The sequence below is a fragment of the Ursus arctos genome, unplaced genomic scaffold (assembly GCF_023065955.2).
Source record: "Ursus arctos isolate Adak ecotype North America unplaced genomic scaffold, UrsArc2.0 scaffold_2, whole genome shotgun sequence".
Taxonomy (NCBI): Eukaryota; Metazoa; Chordata; class Mammalia; order Carnivora; family Ursidae; genus Ursus; species Ursus arctos.
In genome coordinates, this window is record NW_026622874.1 from 64,810,909 (window position 1) to 64,822,533 (window position 11,625).

At 56.8% G+C, this 11,625-nt stretch overlaps 1 protein-coding gene across 2 annotated transcripts; it reads left to right on the top strand.

Annotated features, from left to right (window-relative positions):
- The first annotated feature begins 339 nt into the window (after window positions 1-339).
- PMVK (phosphomevalonate kinase) lies at window positions 340-11,248 on the top strand. Of its 2 annotated transcripts, XM_026485292.4 has the most exons (5): window positions 340-524; window positions 1,883-1,946; window positions 4,635-4,787; window positions 6,978-7,107; window positions 7,870-11,248. In XM_026485292.4, exons 1-5 carry the CDS (start codon window positions 430-432, stop codon window positions 8,004-8,006), a joined length of 579 nt encoding a protein of 192 aa, XP_026341077.1. In that variant the 5' UTR covers window positions 340-429; the 3' UTR covers window positions 8,007-11,248. The 2 variants fall into 2 exon arrangements, with proteins under 2 accessions (XP_026341077.1, XP_048081361.1); XM_048225404.2 differs by lacking the exon at window positions 340-524 and having other exon boundaries at window positions 1,894-1,946; window positions 4,754-4,787.
- The last annotated feature ends 377 nt before the right edge of the window (window positions 11,249-11,625 follow it).

Here is an 11,625-nt window from a genome sequence, read left to right on the forward strand (position 1 = left end):
CAGCTTCCAGCCCCTCCGGGAGGACCCACGTTCACCGCGGGGCACCGACGGGGTCTCTTTAGCACGTGCGCTTCAATGCTCACACAAGGACGCAGGCTTGAAGACCTGTTCAGCGTGATCGCGTTTGCTCTTTCCCCCTAGTATTTGCAGGGTTGCGTGGCACGCAACGTGAGGCTCACCTCCGGGCATTTCAAGGCGTCACCCCCTAGAAGGAGAATGGTTGTGTCCGGGTGACGTCAGGCTTTGGGCGGGGCCGGCCGTGCCAAGGGAGCTCCGTGAGGGAGCGCCCTTCCGGCGGAGCCACGCCCTCCGTCGGCGTGCGGCGGCGGGGGGCGTGTCCGCGGACGGCCCTCTCTGCGGCTGCGCGGTCGCTGCCCCGGTGGGTCCAAGCGCGGGCGGGATCCTGCACGGCGGCGGGGAGGTGGCCTTATGGCTCCGCGGGGAGGCGTCCCGCGCCTGGTGCTGCTGGTTAGCGGGAAGAGGAAGTCCGGGAAGGACTTCGTGGCTGAGGCGCTGCGGAGCAGGTGTCTGCGGGGCGGAGGGGAGCCAGGTGGCGCGAGGGTTGGGCTCGGGGTGGCGTCCGCGGGCGTCCCGGAGCAGGTGACGGGTGCAGGGGCGGCCGCCCGGCTTCGTGGAGCCTGCAGGGCGGGAGTCCATCAAACCCCAGGACCCCTTCGTCACGCGCCGGGTTGGGGTACTAGGCAGTAGTAGAAACCAGCCCCCATCCTGCCAGGGCCACAAAGGGATCCCCAGATCCAGGACTCAGATTATGCTTTCGTCTGGCTCCCAGGAGTGCGTCCCCTCGGCTCTAGCTCCCGGCCTCAGTGTTCTGTCTCAGCGAGGTGCTGTGGGTGGGAGCAGTTCTGCCGGATTGGGGGGGGGGGGCTCGACAAGGTCGTAGGGGGCTTCCACCAGGGACCCTTGGCTGCGTTTCTCCTTGCCGCCACACAAGAGTCAAATAGTGGCCGGAAGCAGTCTGTGCAGCTGCACCCCTGGGGTTCACAGCCTGACTCTCCACCTACTCGTTTGTGGTCTTGCGCGATTCTTACCCATTGGCATCTCTTGTCATCTGTGAAATGGGGTCATAATAGGCGCTTGTAAGGATTGCAGGAGTAATGCATGCAAGAGCTTACAACAGTTCTTGGCACCTAGTAAAGACACAGGAGCGGAGTGGTGGCTGTTATTTTCATTTTCGCGGTTTGGCATCAGTATTTACTGCGTTCCTTTGGGTGCGTGGGTTTGCACCCTCAGGTCCCTCCTCTGGGTGGTGGAGGTAAGAGCGCCTATCTCACTGGGTCTGTGTTGAAGAGAGCCCGTGAGCATCTCAAGGGCAGGGCAGGAGCCGTGTGGTACCCGGGTCCAAATTCTGCACCCCACGAATGGCTGATGGAGTATGTTGAACAAGGGAATGAATGAGTGATTTACGTTGTGGTGACCACGTTTGTGGAGACCGAGGCTGAGGGCCCCCAGTAACCTCATCCAGGGAACATTGCCCGCATAATCCTAATCATGTTTGTCTTACTTGTTAGCCTCAGGACTGTTTGCACATTCCTGTTTTCTAATAATCCTGTAGGAGATGGAACATAAAGTGCTATCCCCGCTTTCTAGGTGAAGAGTCAGGGTCTGGGAGGAGGAGATGTGACAAGTTACAGAGATACTGTAGTAGAAATGCGATCTGAGAGGGGTGCCTGTGACTGGCTCTTGATCTCAGGGTCATGAGTTCAAGCCCCTAGGAGCCTACTGAAAAAAACAGAAAAAAAAAAAAAAAAAGAAAGAAAGAAGGAAAGAAAGAAAGAAAAAAAGGAAAGGGGACCTCAATGCTCTGGACTTGTCGGGGGCCCGGAAACTAGGTTAACCGGGTTTGGCTCTCCCTGTCCTTCAGGCTCGGCGAGGATGTCTGTGCCGTCCTCCGGCTCTCTGGTCCACTCAAGGAACAGTACGCTCAGGTAGGTGGTGGGTCTGTGGCATCAGGTGGGTCGGAAGGTGCCGGCTAACTGCCTTCGGCTGCTGTGCTGGCTGTCGTCACGACCACGGTCCCTACGACCACGGTCGGCAGAGTGGTGGCCAGCTCTCGCTTTTCTGTGGCTCGACCTTTTGGGCATTTTCACCTTAAGCTTCTGGCCACCTCCCCAGAGTGTGTTCAGGGAAGTGTGTCCAGCAAAGGCTGGAGAAATGAGTTGCCAGCTCTGAGGCCGGGTTATTAGTGAGGGTCTGGAATTCTTCCCTTAGACGTTGAATCCCCTGGGGCATCAAGATATATCATTAAGTGGAAAAGCAAGATATAGAGCCCCGCACAGAGAACGCTGCATTTGTATAAAAATGGAGAACGATCATAAATGTATTTGCTTATATTTTCAGCCACGTAACAAGTATTTATGGGGTGCTTGGGATGTGAGAAGCCAGGGCAGGGTACATCGGGGACTGTGTCATTGGCTGCCTCCAGGAAGGGGAGCAGTGGTGGGAGAGAGATCTTTCACTGTAAACAAAGATGTATCTTCTGAATTTTGAACCATGTGGATTAAAAAAGAGATTGTAAAAAAATAAATGGGACCTCTTAGAGCCTCAGCATTCAGACAGGAGGGTGAGACCAGCTTCCCACACTGTGAGGAGCGTTCGTTGCTTACATTTCTGCCCTTGACTTCTGAGTGCTTCTGTCCAGGGACCTGTGCTCACGGCCCCCTGGTCAGTTGGCCTGAGTTTGGGGTTCTGGGGCCACACAGAATGAATTTGTGTTCCTCCTTCCATGCATCAGTCCTCTATCCACGGGCAGTATTCTGTACCATTTGATCTTCTCCCACCAGCTAAACAGGCCCATTCATAGGATGGCAGCCTGGGGGGGGGGTCCTGGGGAGAACAAGTGCAGGAATTTAAAATTTTTTTTAGTGGGAAATTTTCCCAGATGAAGTTGGATGAAGAAATTCCTTCTATCTAGTAGACAGACCGGGAGGGACTCTGATGGGGGGAGGGGCAGGGGGACAGAGGGGGAGGAGGAGGTGCCGAGCCTACCCACTGGGGCCTGGGCACTTCCGAGAACCCCAGGGCTCCAAGGAGCAGTTTGGAAACCACTGTTCTACTTCCAGAGTTCCCAAATTAGCCCCTACTCCAGACCTATGCGCCAGGCTGGCATGGGGGTTAGGGGGGCAGTGGGCAAGAGTTTTGCATTTTTTTTTTTTTTAAAGATTTTTTATTTATTTATTCAACAGAGATAGAGACAGCCAGCGAGAGGGAACACAAGCAGGGGGAGTGGGAGAGGAAGAAGCAGGCTCATAGTGGAAGAGCCTGATGTGGGGCTCGATCCCACAACGCCGGGATCACGCCCTGAGCTGAAGGCAGATGTTTAACCGCTGTGCCACCCAGGCGCCCCAAGAGTTTTGCATTTTTTAAAGAATGTTATTTATTTGAGATGGACTGAGAGAGAGAGAGAAAGAGCACAAGAAGCGGGGGTGATGTGGCACAGGGCTCGATCCCAGGACCCTGGGATCATGACCTGAGCTGAAGCAGACGCTTCACCTACTGAGCCCCCCAGGAGCCTCAGGAGTTGGCATTTTAAAACCTCAGTAGGTAACTGATAGGCCAGCCTAATCCCTACGACTCCCATTCCCATTTAAAAACCAATCACAGTGCCTGTTTGGCTTAGTGGGTGGAACCTGAGACTCAATCAGTTGAGAGTTCAAGCCCCATGTTGGGTATGGAGCCTACTTTAAAAACCGTCCAAAATGAAATGTTAATGCATTGTTTTCTTAAGTCACAATGGGAAATATAATTGAAAAGCAGAACATAAGGCTCCTGGTGGCCACTCCTCCCCTGCGCTCAGGAGTACACGGGGAGCTAGTTTACCAAAGGAGGTGGCTGCTGGCCTCACCTTGGAGCAGGGCACGGGAAGGTGACTGGACCTGCGGGGTCACGGCCTTCCGTTTGCAGATGAAGAAACTGAGTCCAAGAAGGTCTAGCTGCAGTGAGTTAGGAGAGGAGCTGGATGCTGCCCTGAGTGACGAGTTTCAGACCCCTTTCTGCCCCGGGGCCCCCTGGGAGGACCCCTCCTGTCCTCAGTGTCCCTGGGGAAGGGAAGGCTAGCCAGGATGGTCTGAGTAGCCCCTCCTGCCCCAGGAGTGCCTGGAGCCAGATGGAGTGATGCTGTTTCCGCCGAGGAGCCAGGAACTTGGGGGTGGGGGGATAGGAGGGAGACAGGGAAGCCTGGAGCAGACGATGCCGGAGGGGCTGGGGGAGGACGAGGCATGCACCGTTTTCAGGTTTCTCACTGTGGTTGAAGGCTAAGCCTGTGCCCAGGGGATGCAGACTAATTTCGGGATTCGCTTAAGCCAGAAGTAATTGGGGAGGTAAAGCTGTTGCAAAAGAGAAAAACCACATCACACATTTTAAAGACAAACCGAAACAATTCTGGATTACCCTGAGCTTTTCTTCCATCTGCTGCTCTTTGGGATTTCTCAGTTTCTAGCATCCTTTCCCTGCAGACCTCGGTCTTGGTGGCAGCCTCCTAGTCCTTGCATCACCCCTGCAGGGGTGGGAGGGGGAGGGGTGGGGGTGGGGGTGAGGGTGGGGATGGCCCTTGCCCTGTTTCAGGAGAGACCGGTGAGGCGGAGGCTGGCGGTGCAGACACTGTGTGCTTTGGGCAGGAGCACGGCCTGGACTTGCAGAGACTCCTGGACGCCAGCGCCTACAAGGAGGCCTATCGGAGCGACATGATCCGCTGGGGGGAGGAGAAGCGCCAGGTCGACCCAGGCTTCTTCTGCAGGAAGGTTGTGGAGGGCGTCTTCCAGCCCGTTTGGGTGAGTGGGCTCGGGCACGGCCTTTGGTCTCTCGCTTTCTCCATCCACGTCTTCACTGCCTTTCTCTCCCGCGGAGTCAAACTGACAGTCTCAGCTCCTGCCCTGGTCCTGGCTTCTGCTCTCATCCCCTACGGTCCCTTCACTACCCAGCAGCCAGGAACAATCCAAGACAGGTCACTGCTCTGTTGAGAACCTTCGTCTGTTGTTCTGTTGAACCACACTGAAACCGTAACGCAGACTTCTAGGCCTCGAGTGATCAGGTCCTGCTGCCCTGTTAGCCTCCCTGCTCCTTATGCAGGGACCTTCTCTTCGTTCCTCAAGTCAGGCTCCTTCTGGAGTCAGGGCCTTTGTGAGTGTTCTGCCTGCTGGAGACACTGCTTCTTTCCCTCTTCACCGGGTTCACTCTAGTTCGGCTTCCATGCCACCTCCACCAGGAAGCCTTCCCTGATACCCGAGCCTTAAGTGATGCTTGCTGTGCGGTGCTCCCATAGCACCTCACCCCTTTCCGACCTCCTGGTTGGAACACTGGCGGCCAGTATTCTCTCCACATACCCAGCCCGGCTCCCGGTGATTTGGGGGTACATCAGTGCAAACATACAAGGAAGTTCCTGCTCTCAGGGCATTTACGGTATAACTGGGGCTGGAGGGAGGGAGGCCCTAAACAAACATAGAATGTGTCAGGTGGGGGTAAATACTAAGGGGCCAAAACAAAGCAGGGCTGTGACGGCATTTGAGCAGGCCTGCAGGAGGTGAGGGACTGAGGCAAGCGGGTATTCGTGGGTGGGGGGCAAGTGGCAGGAGGTGAGGCAGGTGCTGTGGAAGAGTGGGGCGGGGCTTATTGGAGGCACCTGTGCCCAGGAGTGGCGTGGCTGTCGGGAGGGGGCAGGAGAGGAATCAGAGGCCAGGGCGTGGGTCTTTCCAGAGGGGCGGAGGGGCTCCGCTTAGATGTGGGGACAAGGCAGGCTGTGCACAGGCTGTGGACCACGGGTGGGCTGGCTGCGTGGTGTGAGGCGGGAGGCAGTACCAAGGGTTTGGTTCTGAGCGGCCGGACAGATGGAGTTGTTGTTTTCTGAGCCAGGAAAGGTGTGGGGAGAGAACCGGAAGTTCTGTGTCACTGCTGAGCGCCGATCGCACTGCTGTGCGGGAAGCTGCCCGTTTGGCGCCTCTCTCTCCCCCTAGCCTGGGCTCCGAGGGCCTGAGCACCAGGTCCGTGCTGCTTCCCACGCCGGCCGAGCACCCACACACAGGTGTTTGCTATGACACGTATGTAGTTGTTGGGGAGTGAACATGTCAGCATCACGAGCAGCTGCTGGCCTCGTCACTGCTTCGCTGGTTCGGGAACGCGTGCTCCTGAGTGCCGCGGGGTGCTGCCGGGAGCGACACCAAGTCCTTCCGTCGTGGAGCGCACTCCAGGGAGGGAGACACCGACCACGGACAGCCTAGTAGATAGTGGCCATTTCAGGGGTCCTTACTGCTTAGAGGAGGGTACATGCGTATCTGGCCCAAGGGGGCAGGAGGAGAGCCAGGGGGTAGGAAGCCTCCCATAGGAGGGACACCGGGGCAGAGATGTCCACCCGTGCGGGAGCCTGGCCTGTGCTTCTCCTCCATCCCCGAGGAGGACGTGGTTGGCGTGTTTGAGAGACAGGAGACCAGCTGGGTGCGGTGGAGGGAATTGGGGAATATTATGGGAAGTAGGTATCAGATTGTGTAGGGCCTTGGAAGCTGGGCATAGACTTTGGATTTTCTTAGAATGATGGGAGGCCTCTGAGAGGTTTAGGGCAGTGGCCTGACAAAATCAGACTCAGGTTTTAGACCGTGCTGGGGAGGTGGGGCCAGTTAGAGCATCTTCGTTTCTGGCCTCAGTATGTTCATCTGTAAAACGAGTGTGTTGGACCCGCTGATCTGACCTCCAAGCCTGAGGCCTCTTCTTCAGCTCAGCAGTAACCCCAGAACGTGGCGTGTCTGTGGAAGAGCCATGTGGGCAGTGCGGGCTGCGGCAGCCTGGAGGGTGGCCTGCAAAGTGGGGGGACAGTGGGTGGCCCTGGGGGAGGGGGCAACACCTGTCTGGGTTCGGCATCCCAGCCCTGTGTACCTGCTTGTGTGGAGGGGGACCGGGTCTTCCCGCCACCCCAGGGCCCTGTCCCTCTGCCCTGTGTCCTGTTGGTCACCTGCCTGTGCTCTTTCCTGCAGCTGGTGAGTGACACACGGAGGGTTTCGGACATCCAGTGGTTTCGGGAGGCCTATGGGGCTTTGACACAGACGGTGCGCGTGGTGGCCTTGGAGCAGAGCCGACAGCAACGGGGCTGGGTGTTTACTGCAGGTGAGCTGTGCACAGCCTTTGTCCCCGGCCACCCGCTCCCACGCTCTCCGTCTGCTCTCTTCCTGGCAGGCTGTGGGGGACTGAGTGAGGGAGTGTAACAGGGGATCTGGGGCCTGGGGCTCAGGACTGTCCCAGATTAGAGACTGGAGTCAGGTGGGGGAGGGTGTCCTTGGGGCTGATGGCTCCCCCCGACCTTGGCCTGGTGCCCTTGCCTGGGCTGTCTTCTCTAGGCCAATGGGACCTGCCGCTGGGTCCTTCCCCTCTGCTTTCCAGGTGTTTGATGAGCAGCGTGTCTGTGTGGGGTGGGCAAGCCTGGGACCTGCCCTTTGGCTTCTCTTGTGCCTAAGGTCCTGGGACCCAGCGGGCACCCCTCTGTATGGCTGCCATCCCCTGGGTGTCTACCATGGGCCGGGCCTTTGCTGGCGTTTTGTATGCGCAATCTCACACCACGGTCCGTAAACCTGGCCGGGAGACGCCTCCCCAGAGGATAGAATCAAAGGCTTCACAAAAAATGAGAGCCGCCTGCCCCGCTGGGTTGTCTGTGGTCTCAGAAGACCCGTCTACCCTCTGTGGCTAGTGACCAGTGAAGGGCAGAGTCAGTGGACACTCGGGGGGCTCAGGTCGCTGTGGGGTGGGTGCAGGTGGCTCTCTGGTGGCAGAAGGGAGGCCAGGAGGGGGCGGCTCCATCTGGGGCCAGCAGGCCTCCATGCCCGGCGTCCTCCCACATGGACGCGGCCTGACCTCACCATGCCTCCTGCACAGGGGTGGACGATGCTGAGTCAGAGTGTGGCCTGGACAACTTTGGGGCCTTCGATTGGGTCGTTGAGAACCATGGGGACGAGCAGCGCCTGGAGGAACAGCTGGAGGACCTGGTGGCCTTTGTCCACTCCAGACTCTAGCGCCAGGTCCCAGGAGCACCGGGCGCCTCGCTTCTGCTGGACGCGGGGTCTCTGACGCTGCCTGAGGTGGGGAGCGCACAGAGGGCTAGGTTTATGGGGTCCGGCCGATGTCAGACAAGTCAGGACACTCCTGGGGACCTTGTTTCTTTGTGCAGAGGACCGCCCTGCCTCTTCAGGAGGAGACTGAAGGCAAAGGGGGTCCCCGGTGCCACGGCCGTCAGTCTGTGCGGCCTGGCTCCCCTGTCTGGACACCCTTAGCTCAGGGCTCCCCTGTGTGGGTGCTAATAAACCCCCTGAGCACACACTCCGCTGGACGTGTCTCATTTCCTGGATGCCAACGCGGCTGGCGTGGGCTCTGAAGGGCTGGGGGCGTCCTGGGGGCTGTGGGCCCTGCTCGGTCTCCCACCTGGGCTGCCACATCCTGCAGAGGTTGGCCCGGGCCACGCAGGAGAAGGGCCTGTTTGTGTGGGAGGCAGGATTGGGGTCTGAGGGTCTCGTCTTCTGGGACGGCCCCACGAGAGGTTCCAGGTGCCACGGAAAGTGCCACCAGCAAGTACCCAGAGGGACTGAGGTACCACAGAGCCGCAGAGCGCCAGAGATCCACGGGCTCCTGGTAACCGTGGCATGGCCCGGGCAGGGCACATCACCGCATGGGGCCTCAGCGCACTCACACGTGGCTTTCGACTTGACCTGTTGTATTTATTTTATTTACTGATTTTTATTTAACTTATTTATTTTTCAAATATTTTATTTACTTATTTGAGAGCACGAGCAGGGGGAGCAGCAGACTCCCTGCTGAGTGCGGAGCCCGACGTGGGGCTCGAGCCCAGGACCCTGGGAGCATGACCTGAGCCGAAGGCAGATACCCACTGAGCCCCCCAGGTGCCCCTTAAAGCATTTTTAGAATCAATGAAAAAGAACAGACTGGATCAGAAAGTACTGACTGGACTTGGCGCTCTGAGTTGTGGCCTTAGCAGCCCCAGTGGCAGTGTAACGACCCGTGTCTTCAGGCTTGCTGTTTGCCACGCAGACGTGGGTGTTCTCATTCCCACTGCCCCGGAACAACCCGAGGGCCCCGGGACAGCAGAGCCAGCACGGGGCCAGCGTGTGTGCTGGAAGCCTGTGTTTCTCCGCCGTCCCCGGCACGGTCCTTCGGGTCAGGGATGCTGGCCACCTCCTCAGACCGGAGGGCGGCCGTCCCCGTGTGCACACGAGATTCAGAGCTCAGGAGGGGGTGCGCCCAGAGAGGGCTCGCGTGTGGTTCTTCCTCCCGGCTCAGTGACGTGGGATCCACACATGACCCCGTGTAGGGCGGCGACTGGATGCACAGATGTGTTGTGAGAGCGTCAGCACCCCCATCGCCGCACGTCATCCTCGTGTGTGCGTGTGTGAACCACATTTTCTGTATCTGTTCATCCGTCCGTGGACGTTTCGCTGTTTCCATGTCTTGGCTGCGGTGAGTGTGTGGTGCAGCTGTGTCCTTGGCGTAGGGCTTTCCTTCCCTGCAGACACATGTCCAGCAGTGGGATTGCTGGGTCATCGCCGAGAGTACTTCAGTCTAACGAGGCAGGGATGGCGCACGGAGGGGGGCTGGCCCGCCTGACACGTCCCTGTCCCGGAAGCAGTGCTTACCTGGCTCCTGGCTCCGGGGAGTTTTGGAAGGCCAGCAGGTCCATCCCCCGCTTTGACAGGTTGGCACTGATGCCTCCTAAAATGGGAGGCCCCGGTGGCTAACCCGAGTCACTTCTGCTGGATTTGAAGTTCCTCTGTACTTAAAAAAATTTGGTATTTGTCTAAATATCAAAATCCAGAATAACCCTAACTTTTGGTTCTCTGTGAGGACGAGGGCTTTAGCTGCTTGATTTCAAGGCAGTCTCCCCACCCTGCTGGCTTTTGCGGACTTTGTGGTTATGGTATCAGCACGGCTCTGAAGTTGTTTTTTATGTCACCCGTTTGTTATTCTAACGATGATTCGTAGCCGTGACATTGTCTTAAACATTTATCCTATTCCATTTCTTTTTTTTTTTTTTTTTTTAAGATTTTATTTATTTGACAGAGACAGCCAGCGAGAGAGGGAACACAAGCAGGGGGAGTGGGAGAGGGAGAAGCAGGCTCCCAGCAGAGGAGCCTGATGTGGGGCTCGATCCCAGAACGCCGGGATCACGCCCTGTGCCGAAGGCAGACGCTTAACCGCTGTGCCACCCTGGCGCCCCTATCCTATTCCATTTCTAAGCAGCTTTGTTGAGATATAATGGGTTGTAGTAACCGTGAATAATTGAAGTGTACAATTTAATAAGCTTTGACATTTGTGTAGCCAACAGAACAGTCACCACAGTCACGGTGGACACGTGGCCGTCACCTTCGTCCCCAGGCCACCGCTGATCGGCTTTCTGTCTCAATAGGTCAGTTTGCATTTTCAGTAATTGTGTATCAAGGAATCGTACAGTATACGTCTTTTTTGTCTCGTTTCTTTCCCTCAGCGTAACTGTTCTGAGAGCCGTCACGTTATTGCACTGTCAGTAGTTTACTCCGTCTCGTTGCCGGTACGTGGTACGAATAACCCGCAGCTGATCTTTTCACTGTGATCATTTGGGTTGTTTCCCGTGTTTGGATGTGACCAATAAAGCGACTGTGAATGTTCCTGTGCAGATTTCTCTGTGGACGTGTGCTTTCGTTTCTGCGGGTTACACACCTGTTTTCAAAGCGGTCGCGGTGGTCTCCAGGTGCCGTGCCCTGGGCTGCCATGCCGAGCGCGAGCCGATTGCTTCCCATCCTCGCCGATACTTGGTATGGTCCGTCTGGTTGTGGCCATTCTGGTGGTGGTATCTCCATGGCATTTTATTTGCAGTTCCCTGATTAATCTGACACGAACCCCACGTTCAGTTTTGATCAAATCTAGCTGGGAACAGAGTGGGACATCCTCTACCGGATAGAGTACATTGACGACACCCCTGTGGCTTCGTGGTGCCAGACGGCGTGCCCCCCTCAACGTCTGTTTCTCGTGCTGCCGGCGGAGGTCCCTGTCCGTGCGGTACTGTAGGAAGAAGGAAAAGGCATCCGGATCGGGAGGGAAGAAGCAAAACTGCCTGCGTTCATAGATGAAGGGTCACCCGTGTGGACACTGGATGGAACGTCCAGGGAAGCTACTTGAGCCGGTGGGTGATTTCGGTGGGATTGCAGGGTACAAGCTCGCTTTATAAACATCAGCTGTACTAGATTTAGTAGCAGCGAACAATCAAAAATGGAAATAAATTATGGAATTACAATGGCATAGAAATGTGAAATAGGGGTGAGTCTGGTAGCAGACGTGCACACCAGAAACAGTGAAGCGTTGCCGGGAGATTGAAGGACCTGCGCGGACGGATGACACCGTGTCGAGAGACTGGACTCAAAGTGAAGATGCTCACTTTTATTGAATATCTTTACTGATCCTTTTAAACATTATTTTTATCAGGGCGCCTGGGTGGCTCAGTCAGTTAAGTGTTGACTCTTGGTTTCAGCTCAGGTCATGATCTCGGGGTCATGGGATCAAGCCCCACCTGAGGCTCTGTGCTCAGGATTCTTTCTCTCCCTCTCCCTCTGCCCCTCCACACCCCTCATGTGCTCTCTTTTTCTCTGT

Bases quoted from the DNA above. Each gene is read 5' to 3' on its own strand.
- PMVK (XM_026485292.4), top strand. From the start codon at position 430: ATGGCTCCGCGGGGAGGCGTCCCGCGCCTGGTGCTGCTGGTTAGCGGG. The intron at 1,947-4,634 runs GTAGGTGGTGGG...TGCTTTGGGCAG, and splicing joins TCAAGGAACAGTACGCTCAG to GAGCACGGCCTGGACTTGCA. The intron at 7,108-7,869 runs GTGAGCTGTGCA...CCTCCTGCACAG, and splicing joins GGGCTGGGTGTTTACTGCAG to GGGTGGACGATGCTGAGTCA.